Below are 22,225 nucleotides of genomic sequence, written 5' to 3' on the forward strand. Positions count from 1 at the left end.
TGTTTAGTTGTTTTTTTTTTCCTTCATTTCTGTGTATAGGTCTTAATTTGTTTTATTAACAGTGTTCATAATTTATTGCACATACAGATTATAAAGATGTTCATGAAAAGTTTAAATAAAATTGTTTATTTTTTATCAGGTTCCTGTTTTTAACAATAAAATGCTGGAAATTTATTTGGAAAAAGTACCATCAGATTCAGAGAGTTGCAATTTTCAAGAAGCTTACCAAAATTTTATGGGGCAAATGTAAGTCATCAAGTGATCTAATTCAGAGAAAGAAACCTTATAAAATAATATACATTGTCACTGAATTGCTGTTTATGAGACTAGTAGATTTAATGAAAAACATTGTATGTTGATAGCAAGGGCAATAACGTAATTTTTGTGAAATTAATTCTCCCCTGCAGATTAGAAAAAAACTGAGTTTTTGGAATTCTTGTGACTAGTAAAGTACATGATTGAAATCACTCTGATTTTACTTTTTTTTTTCACTAAAACATATTAGAAGTAAATGAATTAAAATTATCTACTAAAGAACAACAATTCACTCTCACTAGTAGTTGGTTTCGGCAGAATTTCATTAAACAACTTTATTGATTAAAACTACTAATAATTTGGATTAGATGTACACTCATTGTGGCAGAATTCATTACTTTAATATAATTAAAGATATTCAAGTTAAACAAAAAAGTAATTTTCCATGTAATATGTCACTATTTCTTTTTTACTTTAACAACTTTCACGTGTAAGTGTTTTACCTCTGTTTAAAACTGTCTTATCTGTATGTTTAGTACACCAACATGATAGACCAGTGCAGGTTTAATTGTTTATATAATTTATTGCTGTGTTAAGAAATTGTAGGTTGTGTGTACAAGCTTTAATTTTGGTCAAGATATTTTTATAAGTGGATAGCCTAAATATTGTATCTGAGATATTTATTGGAGTTAACATTAAATTTCAGAATATATTTATTATAAATATGTATGTAGAGGATGATTTACAGAGAAATTCCACTATTTCAGAGACGTATCTTAAAAACTACTTGCTCTAAGGGGACTAATTTATTCCAGAGGCTATTGAGAATCATATCTTTTATTCAGTAATGTTTGGACATGGCACTTGGTGTTTCAATAACTGTTACAGAAGGTGTGCTTTCTATTATTCTTAATCAGGATAATATGGGGTTCATTGATTCTTCTAATACAATGCATACTAACACACATTTTAACAGCCAATTCATGAAAACAAACACCCTCATAATTATCCAATTTTAGATGGGTAATTAGTTTTGTATTTTTTAAATGCTCGTGAAGTTTTTCCATTAGACAAACCCCATATTGGAGAACAAATATTATACATAATTTTTTTTTGTTTATCTGTACAAAATGTGGCAAACCTTCAATCAAATGTCTGTCCGTTATACATTTAAAAAAATTGGGTGCGTTACAAAAGTTTTTATATTGACAATGTAAATATGACTCGAACAAAATTAGGGTGTAACAGATTTACTGTTAGATATCTATTTCAATATCAATGTCTGTTTTAGTTAAATATGTATTGCCAAATCCTTGCCTCTTTGCTAAATTTTTATAAGATTCTGAAGTATAAGAATCAACAAACATATATATGTTTGTAAATACCAGCATTGTTGCCTTAGCTTACATGTTTAGAAACTCTCAAGCTCATAAACCAATGTGGCATACCAAGAGATAGTTTATATTATTGGTTTGCTACAGTTGGTATTCTGCAAGCCTCAGAAGCTATTATTGTGATTAACACTTATTGATGGGAGACTACAGATACTTGACAAGGAATGTTTATAGATTTCAAATATTACAAACTGTTTAAATTCAGTAGATTACCATCAGACATTATTATTACAAACTGTTTAAATTCAGTAGATTACCATCAGACATTATTATTACAAAGTGTTTTAACTGGTAAAGCACAAGAAGTTTATGCTGCATTCCCTCTACAAGATTGCACATATTATGATGTGGTTAAAGCAGCTATTCTCAAAGCATACGAGTTAATACTGCAGGCTTATTGCCAAAAGTTTCTAGGTTATTTTTTATCAATGTTATATTTTTATACATATTGGGTTATAGTTTTAACAAACTAAAACCAGTTGTGCATAATTGAGGAATTCAAATGTTGGACTAATGATGATTTGAAAAACTTGCTTTGATGAAAACAAAGTTAACACTACAGGAAATAGCTGCTCCTTCTGATGATTATACTTTAACACATAAAACAACTTTTCATAAAGTATAACTTGTATTAGTTATTATGGTATAAAATCAAACTGTCCTTACAAAATCAATGACTCTCAACTCTTTGAGCAAGTGAGGCACAGAAGAAGCTTGAGCCTCACCAGTGCTAAGAATCAACTTTGGAATACTTAGGAGTTGGTTTACACCTGTTCTGGACAGGATAACCTGATAGATGATCCACTTGTTCTTTCCCTGTGAGACCATTACAAATCTTGCTTTCTTGGTAAACTGTGAGAATATTGGATGAAAACATTCCTTTAAGTTTTTGACGAGTTTTTCATGGAAGTGATGTCAGACTCTCTGGATCAAGGAACAGTTGATGATTAGCTCCTTCACACCATAACCAAGACTGTGAGCTGTGGCAGTAAGGACAAATGTTGCCTTTCTTTTATTCAACCTGTTTCTGTCCATAACTATTGCTAAATTGGGAGTGATAATATTTCTTCTTTCCCCCTTTTTAGGTTTAAAAGATAATATTTTCCAAAAAGCTCTTCCAACCTCAATACTGTTACTTGTACTGTATCCACCAATTTCATCATCACCACTGTAGAATGAAAATTTTCAAAGTTTGCTGTTCCTGTTCTTCATGTTATTTCATGTCCATAATTACCTCATTTCTTTTCTCAGCCCTTCTTTCCTATAAGGAAAGAACCATATGTGTCTAGCCCACACACCCATAGTGTCTTCTTTCTCTTTGAATAAGTAATAAATTTTCCTTGTCTTGTGGAATCTTGATCAGGTTTAGGGCAGTTTCAGTATTCTGTTTTGAATTTTTATTTAGTTTTGCCAATTTTTGAAAAGCTTTTCCCGTTTGATAAAGGCATTGTTATGGATGAATTAGGATTAAAAAAAAAAGGCAAGTTCAGAAGTCCTAGGAGAAAACACCCCAGGCCAAATGAATATCTCCATTTCTCAGCAGAAAAAAAAACTTGGACAGTTTCAACCAAAAGTACCCCTCCTTATTGTAGAGACATTAGATAACAAAGGAAGAGTACAGAAGGTCAGATTAGGTGCCTTGCTGACAACAGTGATACGAGAATTCATACACACAAATATCGCATCTAATTTATTTATTCAAAATATGATATTCTTTTTTGAAATTAGTTTTACTGAAATCTGCAAAATTTGCAATCCATAACAGGCCAACAATTAACACTTCATAAAAGGAAACCATAACAGTGCTTTGTCAGGAAAAGGTAATTATATTATTTATGTAAGATGCTTATATGCAGTACCAGGATAGAGTTGCATTGAAGAGAATGGATTGCAAGTTAGATATTGCCAAGGACATTTAAGTGGAATATAAAAGCATGTGAGACCAGTGCTTAGATGACCATCTTGTTAGCAGAGTTAAGTATTATTGTAAATACATTTTCAATTTAGAAAAATGTTAACTTTTCCATTTTAAATTTTAATTTGCTTCCTGATAATGTTTTTGAGTCAGTCAGCAGAAGTGTAGTCTTATTTCTTTTTGCAGTATCCACTTGTGACAATACCTTTTAATAGTGCTGGTTAAAATGAGACAGAACTTTCCTAAGTACTTGTACACTTTTCATTGAAATTCTAGAAACTACTGTCATGCTATATAGAATATTTCAAAAGTAAAAAAGTGACAAGTAGAACATTTCAGAATATACTATATAGAGATACAATGAAAAATTGTAACTACATTGAGTAACTCCTAAATGTTATTCAAGATGGATAAAAATTGGTGTGAATTATTTATCTATATCTTGGAATAAAATAAGGGAGTGAGAGAGTTGTAAATTAAAACTTCAAAAAAAGACACTCGTATGAAACAAACATTCAGATGAGCAATTATAGGCAGACCATCCACACAAAAACTTCCACCAGTTTGTTAGAGTTATGTGACTCAGTTTTGCTAAATTGAATGAGGAGTTTGAAACAGCTTGCACCAATTGTTTGGATGATACTGAAGGCCAAAATGAAATTGTTATGAATAGTTTAATGAAGATAGGAAAAGGTTTTGTCAGTGATGTAACGTACAACAAAACTAAGACCAGTCATATTATAACAAATTTGAATGTTTACACTGATAATGTAATACCAACTAATCTTGTACTAGTATTAATTTTGCAGATTTGTCAACACAATGGGTTTTATGTCAATGTTTCATCAAGATATAGAAGGATTCTTAACTGTTTTAGAGTTGTTCAAGAATCTTTAGAAGCAATCATTTGGTTAAAAGCCCTCCCACTTAACACTAAGCCATTCCAAACAGACCAACAATTTTGATGAAATATCTTATTCCTTCATAACATTTGTAAGACAACTGGCAAAACTGTTACTATTGAGTTATTTTATATATCTTATCAGTATTGTTTCTCTATTATAGAACTTTTAGCACTGGTTTGGTCCCTGAGACTGACCTTTTTAACCATATATTGTTATATATTTTGTTGTTATAGCTTTCACATTGTAAATTTTAAATTAGTAAACATATGTTAATGAAAATAAACAGATTGTCAATGTACATTGCAAATCAATTATATGCAAAATATGGAAATTTTTTCTATTAAATCTTAAGGTTTGTTAAGCAGTTTGTTTTTTTTTGTGTGCCTTTCTTTTTTTCTTTTTGTATGTTGCCTATTCAACATGTGAAGTGATATTCATTGTAAGATTGAAAATACTTTTATGTATCAGAAAATTTTAAAATTTCATATGAAGAATCTTTCTACTGTCCAGATGGTTATCAAATGTTTCTAAATAAAAAAAACATTACATTTCATCTGTACTTTTCCACATAACATATTTTTCTATGCATTTGGTAGATCTGACTGATCTCATAACTACCATTAAAAAAGTATAAAAGAAATATAAATTATGCTTTGTTTTTCTAGAATGACAACTGAATATAATACAAAAATACTATTTAGAGTAAATAGCTTAAATCTCATAACATTAAACATTTGCATATATATTTATTATTTTTAGGTATTAATCTTTGAGCTGTTCCTGGCTAGCAATACAAAAGTTACAATAACAGCACACGTACACTCATGTTACCATATCAAATGATATAAAGCTGACCCTTTAGTTTTTACAAAGTGACCCTGCCTTGGCTGTGTTTTAGTGGACTAGTATTTTCTACTATAGTCTTATTTTCAATTATTATATATTATGTTTGTATATAAATGATTACTATTTAGAAATATGTTAAATGTAGAACAGGAAATACAGAAGTAAAGCAAACATCTATCTCTTTTAGCTACAACCTTTGTACTCTGTTGCTGCTTGGTGTAGGTTCCATTAAAAATTAGTACACGAAACAAAATTATCTCTTTAGGTTTGATACATACAGTTGAATAACCAAAAAATAATAATAATAAATTACAATATCAATATGATAAAAATTCCATTGTAACTTCTAAAACATAGTAACTAATCTGTATTTAGGTCTTGATTAAAAAAAAATTTTGAGCAGACTAAAAACACAACCTACCTGCTTCAAATCTCAGTTTGGAAGAACCAGGTGACTTCCTAAGCTATTAAAATAGCTGAGAAACACCAGTAGGGGGACACTGAGCTTTCAATTGCTTGTTCTCTGTCACTTGCAGAAGTAAGAGTGTATGAGGGACTGTTTCTAAAAATGAAAAGAAGTGAACTGGGCCACTGTGTTTGATTTAATAAGTAAGCAGCTTCTCATAAAAATGAACATGTATGATGTTTGTATTTTACATTCTAGCTTGTCAGTATCAGTAATTTGAGTTCCAAATTTGTATGAAACTATAGACTTTGTATTTTAACATCACAAATATCTTATGTAAACTAGTGCTGCATTCAACATACCATGTGACACAAAAAAATTATATTTTACTGTGTTTTTTAATATTTACTTTTAAAATGAGAAGTTGAATAATGTATAACAATAAAATATGAATTATAATAATAGTTTGATACCAAACTCATTGATATAGATTCATGAAACATTAGTTCAATAAAACTGTGAATGCAAGTCAACAAATCAAAGCCTTTGACCCATGACCCATCCAGAAAGGATTATGGAACCATAGTAGTAGAAGCCTCCTCCCATACATGTACTAACCATACACTTGCATTTGCTAAAATATGAAAGTTTTCAACTCCATACAATGGATAACTTTCACATATAGATATGCTATAATGTAATCAACTTTTTTATTTTGTATACTGCTACAAAAAAGTAATTTGTTTACCACCTTGGGAAGAAGTTTAGAGAGTTTTATATATTCATGACCGTGAGTCACGTAAAAGCTTTTCTTATCTTGAAGTGATCTAAAGTTTACATAAATGTCAAAGACTGAAGTAGCTCTGAAATTCAGGTTTCAAATGTTGTCAAAACATGGACAAAATAGTTGCCTTTTCTCATAAGTTTTTTTTTATTAATTATGGAGTTTTCTTTGTTATCATAATAATTTACTCTTTCATGTTTAAGACCAAATATCAAAATAAATTCGACAACTACATTAATTCTCTTGCAATGCACAATAGTCCTCAATCTTCCCTAGTGCGAGAATTATGACATTTGCTCTGTAGGTCTTTCTACTTTATTTATTTACCACCCCTATCTGAATTACAGAATTTAACATAAATTACTTGTTGAAATGTAGATACTACTAAAACAAAGTCTGATTTTTTTTTTTTTTTTATATATATAGTCATAAACTAGAAAACCAAACCTGAATGCCATATCTATATGTCACATCTATTTTGCAGATTGCTGTCTGATGTTTCATACTGTATCATTCATAACCAATAGAGAGGGGAAATTTTAATCTATTGAATGAGGTATAATTTTATGTTGTTTTTTGTACATTATGCTGTCAATTTCATTTTCAGTTTGAAAGTTTATCTTATGGGACTTAAATCAAGTATCTAAGGGAATTTATTTAAACCTCTGTTGTCTTAATCAGAAAACCAGTTGAATTATAATATTTGTAGGACATTGCATGCTTTAATTTTTCTGTTTATTCTTCATTGAAGTTGCATTAAGTAAATGAAAATTTAGTGTACTAGTATTAATTTATGAAGTAGGTTTAAATTTTGTTGGCAACTAACAACAAAAACTGTTTAAATGCAAATATTCTGTTTCTTGTTTTTCATGTATATTTATTTATTGTTATAAAGTAACTTAATTATAAAAATTAGAAACTTATTAGGTTAGATACAGTTAAATTGGATAAGACTGAAAAATAATAATAATTCTTCATGAGGTATGCATGAGAGCAGCTTGTGCATTATGTCATTTAACATAGTAATGTGAGCTACTGTTTGCTGAGTGATATACAAGTTGTGTGACTGAATTCGTGGTTAGACATGATTCAAAGAACAACAAAACAATAAAGTTTAAGTATAAGCAGATATATATAGTGTGTTGCAAGCTTCAACACTTACTAAAAGCTTCCCATATCTTGTGAAGGAAGAAACACAAGATATATTATGAAAACTGTTGTTACACAGTTGGTCAGATCAACCAATTCTGTATGGAAAAAGTTAACTGTTAAAGGTTAACAGAGTTTGCTAATCTCTAGTAATTCAAGATATGAAAAAAATAGATATTTCTCTATTTAGTGTTACTTATTCTACTCTGAAATTTCTTTTGTGGTTTTGAAATTTGTCATGTAGTTCTGTTTATTTTCAGTTTCTTGGTTATTTGTTTTATTTAATTGCTACTACTGTAATGGATGAAATTAATGTCTGATGGAATCTTTAAGTAACACTTGGTATTATGTAATTTTCAGAAATTTCAAGGGTAATTGCAACCCTAATACAATTTGTCAATTTTTTCTTCACGAAAGAGATTTATTATCTGATTTTTCATTTTTCAAAGAATAACGGATACTTTTATTTCAACATCTAAGAAGCCAATCCTTCTTACTCCATCCAATGATGAGATGCCTCGTAACACTCCAAACCCCCATATCCTAAATGTATGTTATTGTTGTTTTTGTTTTTATTTTCAGAAACATAATTAAATATCCTGTAAGAGTATTTGGTAAATTTAAGTATATTTTAAGTGTACCTCTTGCATCAAATTGTTTTGTATTTGAAATCTTAAAAGTTTAATATTTTTATATGATAGTTTATAGTGAAAAATATGCATTGAGAGTTTTTATATATCTTAAAATTGTTAACTTGTACAACATTATTGTTTAGTTATGTGTGTGTATCCAATAATTACTGCATGTTTCAAGTTCCTTGAATTTTTGATGTAACAATTTACTTTAAGGTTTAAATTTTGTGCATATACTGATATCCTCTACACTTACATGCTTACATTTGGGTGACTATATTTAAGCTTTTATTTTTTGTAATGTTGTAAAATTTCTATTTTTTTTTACAAACCAGTAAACTGTAAGGCAAAAGTAGGAAAGATTGGATAAATACCCTAGTGCATTGTACTTGATTTTTTGTTACAGCCTTTGAGAACTTTCCCAGCAGTTCCTGATGTGTCTTTGATTTCTGATGGAAACAGTGAAGAAGGTACATGTACTGATGATGGTTATGTTTTACCTTTTGTGATGACATCTTCAAGTGTAAATCATCAAAGTAAAATTCATTATTCTTCACCAAAATTAAGCCAAGACATAAATACAATAAAAATTCACAAGGCACCACAGTGTACTGTGGAAGTCATGAGCAACTCACAAAATCAAGCAATACCTAAAAGGCCTTTTGAAACTGTGCACAGATACATGAAAGAGAGATCAAAACAGTTACTCACTGCAAGATCTCCAATTACTGATACTCCTCAGATTTCTCCTATATCGTACTCTCTTTGTACTGCTACATCAATGGCTCTTGACCCTACCCAAGCGTTTCTAGATAATACAACTTCAAAACAACCTAAAGGTCCTGATTTACACAAGAACATTACAATAAACTCACAAGTCTGTCATTCACCAGGAAGTATGGGCTTCTGTGAAAATTTTCAGAAGTCTGCCTTATCCTTAGAATCATCACTTCAAGTTTCAACCTCAGCAATTCCACACAATTCATATAATGAATACTTACAGACTTTAAGTTCTTCCAGGGGGAATCATTTGCCTACCCAAGTTAGAACTGAAAATTCTGTACTTCCTCAAAATACTCAACTAAGTGAGAAGAATTCAGTGAAATTTCATCTGAATAACTTTCCTTTTCAAGGTTCACCCCAAAATGTTGATCACTGTTTGTGTCAAAGCTGTTATCCTTCAAATACTAGACAATTTGGAAAAAAAGGTTCCCAACAAACACAGAAACTAAATGAAAAGCAAAAAAGCAAACAAAAGACTTTATTTAATCAACATGTTAACACAGAGTCTACACCTAGTCATGTTTCAAGAAACAAATGCAGTTCAGTTGATAAAGTTTGCTGCTCAGGAGTATATGCTGAAAAAGTATCTGATTCTTCTATAATGGATTCATCAGGGGAAGTATTTACACATGATCCCTATTTTTACAAAGATGTCCCTCCACAAGTGTATCAACTCCTTCAAAAACAAGATGAGCAGTTACGTCAATTACAAGCTCAGATACAAAGGCTTCTTCTAGCTCAAGAAGCAAAAACTACCATATCTGAAGCTCCAGATGTTACTAGTCAGAAACATGTTACTACTAAACATAGCCTTTCTGCTACTCAGAATCTACCTCTGTTGCCTCAACTGTGTTCAACAAGTACAATGACCAGTTTGATGTTGCCAGATACACCAAAACAGATAGATGTTGGTTTGCAGACAGAAGAAGAACTTCCAAGCTGTGACTCTGTTGATACAGGACTTGGTGACAGCTGCAATAGTCCAGTAACTGAGAGGTTAATCACTCCAAATAAAACCAATACTCCTGCAGTGGAAGTAAAAAATTTTAATACACAGACTACCAACAAAACACTATGTTTAAATGAAACTGTAAAACAAAAGAAACAGGTGTTAGAGTCATGTAGGTGTAAAAATCGTACTGACGAACACTTATCAACCATGTCTCAACAGCAAAAGCACATTAATGAGGATGGTTGTCAACCATTTACTGGATGTTACCATAAATGTTGTGAAGGTGAAACAGATGAGTCTTTCACAGTGACTGGAATAGAAGTGTGTACAGTTTATGATCCTCAGCCTAGCCCTGCTCCATCAATACATGTTGATGTTCAAGATTATGTAGCTAGTATCCACAGGTATGTACAACATTTATACTAGTAATGCTGATTTTAGATATCCAAGGGAACACAAGTTAATTTCTGGCATACCAATACTATCTTTAAATATTAAGTTAAAGTGAAGTTTTGTTGGTTGATTAAAATTGCTTTTGTATGTACACAGCAACTTATTGATAATGTATTTTTTATTTCCAACTTAGATGAGCACTTGAACCATGGTGTTTATAAATAACTTTAAATTTCAGTATATTCTCATAAATGTTTTGCACTGTAAACTTGGATGTAATGATGTGCGTGGTGAATGAATATATACTAAACTGGCAGAATAAAAAGTTATTTCTAACCTAAATTGTAATGTTATTTTCATATTTTCTCTTACTTTAACAAGTGCTTTTGTCATACTTTATTAATTTGTAGACAAACTGTTTGTGATATAACTCAAACTACTGTCTTCCAGAGCACGAACACATACACATATGTATAAACTAAATTTTTCTTGATTATTGACATGACTCACTCTTCTTCATTTGCTATTCTGTATTGTTTCCATTTTCAACCATATCCTCAGGCTTTTCCTTATCTTTTTCTCTTTCCTGTAAAGTACCTAGCAGCTCACCAATAAGTCTGGAACTCGTATCTGTAAAACCTAGATTTCAGATGCTCAGGATGGGAACAACATGGATAACCCTTTGTGTAACTATATTTAGCAACAAACAAATAAAAAATGTGGAAATCTCATGACAGGGTTGAATTCTGAGGAGGTTCAGACTGTCTTCAATATCAACCATTCAAAAGGAACAAAGATGTATAAACTGGACCTTACCTGAGTTCCTCTGATCAAAATGAAAATTATGTGTACTTCATTCATTATCATGCCAGTTATCTTTAAGATGCAAATTTTGTAAAATATACAGTGTATTATATAAATTTCAAATTTACTACTTGACTTAAACTTCTCCATTGCTTTCACATTGGTTTAGATCTGTCGGACTGTTTCATTGTATCTCAGAATGGTTGGTATGGGTATTAACACTTTTATTGATAAGGAGAGAACATCGTTTTGACCTTCTTGGGTCATTTTCAGGTTAAGAAAGAGAGAGTTTGAATGTGACCAATGACGGATACGTCTTAGGGACGAGAGTATAAACGGGTACGGGATTGTAGGGGGTGTTGTAGGTGGATATTAGGTTATTAATTAGTATAGGTATAAATGTTTTCCTTTATACTGGTTTGGTTTTAGTTGCTGTATAAGTAGAACTTCATTGATTTTGTATTTGATATTTGTTTCCCTACTTAATATCTGGGTATTTTCTATGGTTATGTTGTGTTTATTTGATTTACAGTGTTTAAAAACGCGTGAAGGCGATTTTTGTGTTCTTTGAATCTAGTTTCCATTTTTATGCTTGTTTCTCCAATATAGGAGTTGTGGCAGTTATTGCATTGTATTTTATAAATTGTTTGTTGTGTTTGTCAGTGCAGTTTTTTACATAGTATGGACTTTAGTTTTGTACCTGGATTTTGAATAAATTTGGTGTTTACTGGAATGTTGTGTATTATTGTAAGTTTTTTCCAAATGTTTTTTTTTTTTCATTGATGTCGGGAAGATATGCAGCCGTATAAGGTTTTTACTTTGTTGTATGTTGGGGTTTATTGTTTGTTTGTTGTTGATCTTGGTGTGTACATATACTTTTTTTTATGGTTTTTGAGGAAATTTGTTTATGTTGATGAAATGTTTTATTTTATTGCTTTCATCATTAATTTTATTGGGGAGCATCAATTTGAGGCTGTTTATTTGGTTTCTTAACATGTTGATTTTTTTTGTTTTGTTTTATGTGCCGAGTCCCAGGGAATGTATAATCCAGTATGTGTGATTTTAAATGATTTGTAAGTCAACATTATGAGCCACTGTGAACCTACAAATCATTTAACTACAACCTCAGTAAATACATAACGTGGGCATTTTCTAAATATGTAACATCAAGTGGCTCCTTTTTCAAAGACTCTTTTAACTTTAAATATATTCTTAATCAACTAAATCATAAATCCTTGATGGCCAGTTTTGATGTAATTTCCCTCTTCACAGAAATCCCAACAACTGGAGCCTGCAAGATAGCTTTAGAACTTTATATCCAAGACCCCAACCCACTGATACACATCTTCAGCAACTAATTAGTAACCCTTGCAGAATTCACTACCACTAAAACAACCTTTATGTTCAACAATCAAAATTACCTACAAATAAATGGCCTAAGTATGGGTAATCCCATGCCACCAGTTCTAGCCAACATATTATGATACAGATTGAATCACAAGCGATCAATTCAGTCTTACACCCACCACTATATTGGTACAGGTATGTTGATGATACAATTCCTGCATTCACATCTACAGAACACACACACTTAGTTTTTTTAAACATGTTAACTCGATACACTCCAACATTAAGTTCACCTGTGAACAGGGAAAAAAACAAACAAATATCATTTCCTTACCTCAAAATCACTAGAACTGATACACAATTCAAAATAGAAATCCACAGAAAAATCACGCATACTGGATTATACATTCCCTGGGACTCGGCACATGAAACAAAAAAGAAAAACAAAAAACAACAACTCAACATATTAAGAAACCAAATTAACACAGCCACAAAACTATGCTCACCCATAAAATTAATGATGAAATCAACAAAATAAAACATTTCAACATCAACAAATTTCCTCAGAAACCATGGAAAAAAGTTTATGCCTCCACCTAGATCACCAACAAACAAACAACAAATTTGAAGATACAACAAACTACAAAACCTTACACTGCTGCATACCATGTTCCCAACATCAGTGAAAAGATAACCAGCATTTGGAAAAAACTTGTAACAAAACACAACATTCCAGTAAACACCAAATTTATTCAAAAACCAGGTACAAAATTAAAGTCCATACTATGTAAAAACTACACTGATAAACACAACACCAACATAATTTATAAAATACAATGCAACAACTGCCTTGACTTCTGTATTGGAGAAACAAGCAGAAAAATGGAAACTAGATTCAAAGAACAAAAAAAAAACTACTTCACACGTTTTTGAACACTGCAAATAAAAAAACGCAACATAAGTATAAGAAACACCCAAATATTAAGTAGGGAAACAAATGTAACCAGATGCAAAACCAAAGAAGCCCTACTTGCACAGCAACTAAAACCAAAATTAAACCAATATAAAGGAACACATTCATACCTAAACTAATTAATAACCTAACATCCACCTGCAATGCTCCCTACAATCCCTTACCTGTTTATACTCTTGTCCCTAAGACGTATCTATCAATGATCACATTCAAACTCTCTCTCTCTTTTAACCTGAAGATGACATTGGAAGGTCAAAACTTTGTTCTCTCCTTTCTGAGTCATTCTGAGCTACATTTTTACTTAAAATGGGTTTCTTGTCATTGAAAGAGAAATTGTTTCATTGTTAAAACTAAATGTCCTAAAATTTTTACACAATAATTACATGTTACAATTCTGCAAAATAGCTATTATACAAACCTGATTTTTATATTTTTTCTATTAGCCCTACTGTAGTAAACAACCAAGGATCAGAAAATCAAAGTTTTGAAAGCCCAGTCTTAGGAGAAAGTGCCAGTTTTGTGGAACAAAATTTGCAGGTGATTAAAAAAGAAAGGGGGAAGAGGCAATAGACAGTAATATAACTTACTTTTTAATGTATCATCTTAACACTTGGTTTAATGGGTATAAAAATTAGGCTCCGCTCTATTTACTGATATCTTGATATTTAGAATTTTTACATGTAGATAAACACACAAACACATACTTGCTTATGTATTCACATGTACATGGGTATATTATATATGGCTTTTATATTTTTATCCTTTCTGTAGAAACAGATGTATTTTTTTTATTGTGAAATTATTTATTTTTTCTTTTACAGGTGAATGTATGGTTGGGTTTCTTTTATTCCTTTTCTTTTGTTGTTGTAAAGTACAAGTTCCAGATTATGGTATTAACTTCTTATTTACCCTGGCATAATTTTTTTATTATTATTATTGCTGATGCATTCTGCAGAATAGGTATTGGGCAAGTGGTAGAATTACTTGTGTAGGGATTGCTTGGATTGTTCATCAAAGTGGTATTTTAAATATCTCATCAAATGGTCATCAGAACATTACAAAACTACAATGCTCCCTTTTTTTAACAGCAGCTGTGTAATGACTAAGTGATAAGTTCTGGGAATGTCTGAAAATATTATAACAAAAAGTTTGAATATTTTGTTAATCATCATTCTACTTTTTTACTACATAGTTAGTTACTCAAAAATTAAAACAATGGTGTCAACTGATTTCACTGAAATAACATACTTTCAAATGGAGTACTTGCTTTTATAAGTGTTATTAATAATTACTAGTAAAACAGTGCATCTCAGAATGGTAAAATATGCAGCAGGTGAGTTGATAGTCTAGATTCATTGTTTGTTTTTGTAGGTCATTTAGTTCTTTGTATTTAGAGTTTAACATGGCTTTTAGTAGTTTCTTCTGTAAATTATGGATAATATTTGTGCATTGGTTAAAATTTTTCACTAGTTTTATCTTCACAGAAATGTGAAGATACCATACCAGCTGTTCTGAGTTTCAATTTTATTTCCAGTGGGTTTCTCATCACCAAGAATAGTAAAACAGTGTTATCATTACCCCTTACAGATGTTTGGTGCTCCTTTGAAAAATTACATAAGGGTGAAACAGGAAGTACCAGCCAATAATGGATAAAAATAAATATTAGCATTGGAACCTCATTCTGCTTAGAACTTGATTATAAATAGAGTATTGACCCTAATTAATATCCTCAAGAACATTGCAAACTACAAAAGGTGGAGGAGTGCTAATTATAGTATGTGTGCAGGTCTGAATTCTATTTAACATGTGATTTGCTGATTTCAATGCTAATAAATTTATTTGTTTGATTTTCTTTTATTTAAATCCAAATTATGTTAATAAAAGTGCATTATATGTTGGTTTACTATAGCTGTCACACAAGGTGCACTTTATAAAAAGAAGGTATAATTTGAAAGGAGTTGCTAATTAGGGCAATATGATATGCCCTTCCTTTGTCTATTGAAGCACTGCATTAAGAAAATGTTAATAAAAACAAAATTTTGAAAAAGAAAGTAAATGTATGGATGGCTACTATCAATCCTTCAGAAACCATAAAAACAGATACTAAGGATGGCATTTTCATCATTCCTACTATCATGTTAGCATTGTTTTTGGAGGATTGATATCAGCCATCCCGACATTTCCTTTCTTTTTAAAATTTTACTTGTTCTTCCAAAAAGATATGTACTTGTATAGTACATTTTTTATCTTCCTTCAATATGATAATTAATTTTATATATCTTGTACGTATGAATATTATTAAGATGTTTAGATGTCTATTTCTTTTTAGATAAGTGACCCAATTTATCACATAATAACTTACAAGTATTAAAATGTTATTTGATAATGTATTCAGAAAATACGCTATTGATATTAATTAAAAATAGAAATGTATTAAATTAGTCAGAACTAAAAGTCATTATTATAATAGAAAAATTAATGGAAAACACTAAACAGTTTTTTTCCAGTAGTATGTGAGTATGAAGTTACCAAACAGTTATTTGGAAAGTTTGTCTTTTCATTAATAACATCTTTTCTGTTAATTGTGTGACAGTCTTACCTATAAACACTACATGGAACTTAATAGAAATATGTTTGTAGAAAAATGGCAAACATATAAAAATGAATTCGTAGTTATTTGTACACAAAAGGGGAGATTCACAATAGTTAAAACCCTTCTGACATAAACTATTTGCCCTTTTGTACAAATCAAAATATGTATGGAGTATGAATGCATTTATAGTTAGAAGCTATTTTCTGTAACAAAAACTGTCATAAGCCATGGATACTGTCAAAAAAGATTTATAAAGATCCTTCTTGTAAGAGCTTAAGTTCTTGGAATTTAATTGAATAAATATATTACAAATGTAGTTGCACTAAGCATGTAGTAAGACTAAAATTTTAAGACAAATTGTTAATGTGAGAAGAAATATTGAACCATGCAAGTTGGGATAAAAACAAGTGTATAAAGTTTAACTTGAGGATCTTATTTGTTGGATTATTATAAAGTGATTTGACAAAGACAGGTCATTATCAAAAGGTATTTTTTAAATTAAATATTGTAGATTTTTCTTAACCCTTATGTTAACAAGGTTTTGATTACCAAGTATCAACTGCATAATAAATTCAGACAGGGTTTGTGTTGAATTTATCATAATACTTTCCAGGTAACTTCAAGGTATTCAATTTTAAACTGGTTTTAATTTTTCTACCAGTAAAGTTGTATAGTTTTGTGTGCCAAAAGTCCTAATAGTATACCTTTTACTGTGGCTAGTTATAAGTGAATAACAAATGCATATTATATTCAGTCACATTCAACATCTGCAATACTTATTTGTTATTTATTCATTAGAATTAAAGTATCTTGTATGGGAGGGGATTGTTTATAGCAAAACAAATGCTATCCATGATAAAAATCAGTACAAAAAAACAACCATTATATTCTTGTAGATCTGATTTGAAATTCAGTTAACATAATATTCCAATTATAAACCATGGTTTATACACATTAAAACCATAATGTAGCTTATACATGAATTTGTTTTTCATAAGAAGTGCTACAAATTTAATGCTGCTTTTAACTTTTTGGTTGAGTTACATGAAATTGTGTCCAGGTACACTGTTACAGAGTGATATTGTTGTACTGTAACTACTCAAGAAGAAAGTTTGTCAAAATGACAACAACCAGCAATGAGAATAAATGCTTCACTATTGTTTTAATGCATTTAGCTGATGTTACCAAACTTCCTCAGTGATTTACTTTTTGAAGAGTCATCAGGCTACAAAGGAAGCTGCCCTCTTTATCATTATATTGATTTCATTCACATGTATTGTTTTCTTACATTACTGCTGAAAAACTGTTGGAAAATCTATAATAATAAAAGGGTGTGTGTGACTTCCATAACTCCAAAAGGAAAGAACCTAGAAACCTGAAATTTTGCACCTATACTAAATAGAAGGTATTAAATATCTATGAACATGCACATGTTTAGCTTTCTAGGGAGGCAAACTAGTGAAACACCACATAGAAAAGAAGTAGTTTCATGTGTGCTCACATGTGCATTAACATCTTTTTATGTGAAAACTACACAGAAAAGAAACATGTCTGTTATGGAATGTTAGTGTGTTTTTTGTAATGACCAACAAAACTATTATGGAATTCAGTCTCTAAAACCTTTGACTCCATATGAGAAGTAAATTAGAACATTTTTGGAATTTGGATTTAGATTGTTTCGAACAACTTCTCTTATGTCAGTACCAGTTTTCAAGATTTCGGTTCATTCAAACCTCTTGGCCCCATTTACATTCTATGAGAGTTGAAATTATGGAAGAAATTAACATGAATAAAATTTCTTCCAAGTAAGTACCAAAAAGAGCAGAAAGTAATTTTTAATTTGAGAATTTTGGATCATGGAACAGAAGAAATAGAGAATAGATCAAAATTAGAAAGGAAAAGAAGAATAAGAAGAAAATGGGAAAAAGAAACTGTATATTGTCTATAGGATTTTGTTGATGCAGTCATGCAACAATGACACTATTTTTACCAGTCAAACAGTGAAAATTAGGAAATATTTATAGGACACTAGATTTAAGGTACAAGAAGTATCAGATTTTAACGATGAATATTTATCTCCGACAGTTAGGAATTGATAAAATATTGATACTCTTGCTATTGAAGTAAAAATTAAGAGTTAGGATATAGATATTCTACATCAAATGAGATTTTTTGCACAAATGGCACATATTGACAATTAAAGATGTTTAAATATTTGATAATTTGGCTACTAGTTTTGAATTTTGAGCAATAGGAACAATACATACTCATAAAAATGTTTATATTTTAAGTTCATGAGCTTGTTTTCCTATTTTATTTATATAAAAGTGATTTAATCAGGTCAACATGAAGAATTCAGAAGAAGGTAGCAATTCTGAAACATCAGTTGACAGTGAAAATATCCCAGATAAAACCTTCTATCAAAACCTTCTGGTAAAACTCAAAAATATTTTGTACAATCCTTTCCTTGTTTTAAGTATTTTATATTTTAAGTTATCTGCCTATAAGTTATCATTTATAAGGTTATATGCTAGGAATAGAGAAACTAACTATATTTGTCACAAAATGGTAACATAATGTTTTGGAACAACATGAGAGCTATTGATTGATCTTGGCTCTTCCATCTTCTAAATTAACTGAAACTATTAATAAACATATTTCTAAAAATCTTAAAGCCAGCTGTAATCATTCACATACTTATCAAACTTTCTGTTAAACACTCTTAAATTTACTGCATCCACAACATCTGAAGGCAACTCATTCTGTAGGCCAACCACCCTATTTGAAAAGTAAAACTGTCTCAGCTGAAAATGGCTTATACCTTGTCTAAATCCATATTTGTTTTCCCTAGTTCTGTACTTCTCAGTGATAACTATGAAAAATGTTAAAATCAACGTTATCAATTCCTTTTACCATCTTAAACACTTCAATAAGATCCCCTCTAACTCTTCTTTTTTCAAGAGAAAACAATTTTGAAGATCTTAATCTCTCCTCATATGACAACCCCTTCATGTCAGGTATCATTTTAGTAACCCTTTTCTGAACCATTTCCAATTGTTCAATCTCCCTCATAATATAAGGAGCCCAAGACTGAAGACAGTATTCCAAATGTGGCCTAACCAATAACTTATACAATGAAATTATAACCTCTTTAAACTTGTATTTAATATTTCTGTATATATAATCTAAAATAATATTTGCCCTACCAATAGCAACAGCACAGCTTTTCCACAACTGATATAATGCTGATGGGTTTATAATTACTGGGGCAATTTTTATCAACTCTCTTGAAAAGAAAATTTACATTAGCTAACTTCCATTCTTCTGGTACCTGCCCACTATCCAAGTTCTGATAAAGAATTGTAGCAAGAGACACATATCCAATATTTAAACTCCAAAACTCTTGGGGAAATAACATCTAGCCCAGGAGCCTTATTATTCTTTAAACTTCCCTTCTCTTTTTTTTTAGGCAGTTCAAAATTAATGCAGTCTTATTGTTTAATCTTTCATCTATCAACTATTCAAGATGTGAGATAATGCTTCAATCTTTGTCATTAAAATCCAAATAAAAAGTAAAATTTAATAACCCAGGCATCTTATAATCATCAGATAGTAGCCTTCCTTTATCATCCCTCAAAGGTTCCATCTCATTCTAACATTTTGTTTATCCTTAATACATTTTAAGAAATCTTCATGATAATTTTTACATTTTCAGTCAACTTTTTGCCCAATTTTCACCTCTCAATCATTTCTATGTTAAATGTTAACAATAAATCTAAAATAGCATTGTTTCCAGTACATTCCTTAACTAATTGGTAAAGATGGCCATCTTGAAGTTTCCAAAATCCTTTTCCCTTTCAGTTTAACTCTAGCATTTCTCAATTTATTGCCTGAAATTAAAATCACTCATAATTTTGGCCTCACTAACAGCTGAAATCTTAATATCACTGTAAAGTTTCTCATTAATTTCATCAATATCACTGAGTGGTTTGTAAGAAATTACAACTAAAAGCCTATTAAATGGCTTGTAATCTTGTATTTCAAAGAAACTTCTATCATCGAAATCATCTGTGTTTAACCATGTTTCAGTTATTCTCATTGTAACAAAATCCTCTGTTCCTACTGGTACTTTGATATCATCTGTTTTAGTTATCATATTGCTAGCACTACAATAGTAACAATTAATCTACCCTTACAACTATTTCTATGATAATTTCCTATATCAAACTTTCCTCTGCCAGTTATTCTTTTTGCATTTAGTTTCATCCTGGCCCTCAACACTGTATCATTCTAGTTTAAAACTTCCTTTACAGCTGAATTAATAGCCAACCCCCATCTTATCTAAATATAAACCATCATTTAAAAAAAAACAACTTTTCTTCCACTGATTTATTTCACAAGTCCAACCAGCCAATTTGCTAATCTTTACATACTAACCTAAGCCTAACATTTAGTTCTAATTACCTACTTATAACTTCATCCCCACAGTTAATTCTGTACAATATCTGACAAAAGTAACTACCAGCTTTTTTTTTGAAAGCCCATTTTACTTATTAATTAGCTCCTCTGACCTAGTTTTCTTTACATCATTAGCTCCCTATATGTACCACAAAAACTGCATCTCTACTAGCCCTCTTTATTATATTTCCTACTCTTTAGTTATATCTTCCACCCATGTCTCTGGGAAGCATTATCTGATTCTTTTCACTTTATTTATCCCACAGACTACCTTATCCTTATGTCTTATTCAGGAATCACCTATAACTATAACCCCCTTGTACACATTCTTCTCTGACCCTTTTGTTTTCTTTCCTTGCAATACTTCCTTGTTGCAGAAGCTCAGGGCTGAAATTTGTTGCTCAATAGAATATCCTCATTCCATTTAAATTCACTTCATTTAGCCCTAATAGTACTCTTTCTAACTTCTTAAAAATTATTGTTAGCTAATGTATCCTTTTCATGTAAATGCTCAACCTCCTCTTTAAATCCTGCTGCTGTTTCCTACAGTCTACACTTCTCTTTATATGTTGCCTCTACTTTAATTATGATAACATCCAACTTCTCCTCCATCCTACAAACTTTATATACAAATTGCACCTCTTCATTACTAGCTTCTTTAAAATTACATGCCAGTCTCTAGTTTTTTAATAAAACATACTCATTGCACCTAACAAACTGTTGATGCTTAATTCCTACACTTGTCTTAACAATAATATTATTTTATTTTTTAAAAAGCACATTCTTTATTGAATTCTCTGAGATTTTTCTCAGAAGATGAAAGTTTAATAGTATTTCAACCACACCATGAATAAAGAACATAGTATTTAAATATATATGTAAAGCCAGCTCAGTGACATTTACATCACAACAAAAAAAGGGAAATGTTTAGCAGAAGTATTTCTTTCAATGTTGTAAGACCTTTCAGATTATGAACTTGTAGACACTTAATCCCTTGTAATATTTCTTATTTGAATTCTTCAGCAAGAAGGAGAAATATCAAGTATAAGTATTAGAATTAAAGTTAATACGTTTTTAACAATACAATGTATCTTTAAGGGATGGAATAAAATACTGTTAAAAAATGTACATTAAGCCTAGTACCAATGTCTTATGACAAACATGATTTAATTATAATTGACTCCATAAGCTTCAAAAATGCTTCCACACTATAGCAATTGTTCTTGTAAAAATAGCTTATATCATATTGAAGTAAGTGAAGAATGCAGACCGTTTTTGTAAATAATTGAAAGGAATAAGGAATATTCTGCTGTGTGAAACTTGAACCTTGTTCATTGTCAAACATCGGAGTGTAATATTAATATTTTTTTCAATGTCATAATATGTTCTTCCCCCTCCTCAAAAAACAAACAACAAAACATAAACCACTTTATGCTTATAAATCATTTTGTTGATTCAATAAAACATAACAGGATTCCATACACAAATAGCTTGTATAAATAATATTCCAACCACTACTATGTTTGTTGAATCCCAACTGGCCTGATGAGCTCTGTTATTGAGCATAATGCTTTTTCAGTAGTGGATGTGGCAGACACAGTGTAGTTGAAATACTATTATATATTTGATTAGAAAA

General features: G+C 30.5%; 1 protein-coding gene across 8 annotated transcripts in view; it reads left to right on the forward strand.

The window, feature by feature from the left end:
- Positions 1–22,225, forward strand: part of LOC143244896 (SCL-interrupting locus protein homolog) — a 69,119-nt gene that overhangs the window by 36,385 nt on the left and 10,509 nt on the right. For 6 of the 8 annotated variants that reach the window (XM_076490381.1, XM_076490378.1, XM_076490385.1 and 3 more), the window contains exons 10-14: positions 140–246; positions 8,104–8,203; positions 8,693–10,425; positions 13,982–14,075; positions 18,472–18,564. In XM_076490381.1, coding sequence (XP_076346496.1) covers positions 140–246; positions 8,104–8,203; positions 8,693–10,425; positions 13,982–14,075; positions 18,472–18,564 — 2,127 coding nt within the window. The remainder of the gene's footprint in view (positions 1–139; positions 247–8,103; positions 8,204–8,692; positions 10,426–13,981; positions 14,076–18,471; positions 18,565–22,225) is intronic. The other 2 variants (XM_076490384.1, XM_076490383.1) reach the window with 1 other exon arrangement.

The sequence above is a fragment of the Tachypleus tridentatus genome, chromosome 2 (assembly GCF_004210375.1).
Source record: "Tachypleus tridentatus isolate NWPU-2018 chromosome 2, ASM421037v1, whole genome shotgun sequence".
Taxonomy (NCBI): domain Eukaryota; kingdom Metazoa; phylum Arthropoda; class Merostomata; order Xiphosura; family Limulidae; genus Tachypleus; species Tachypleus tridentatus.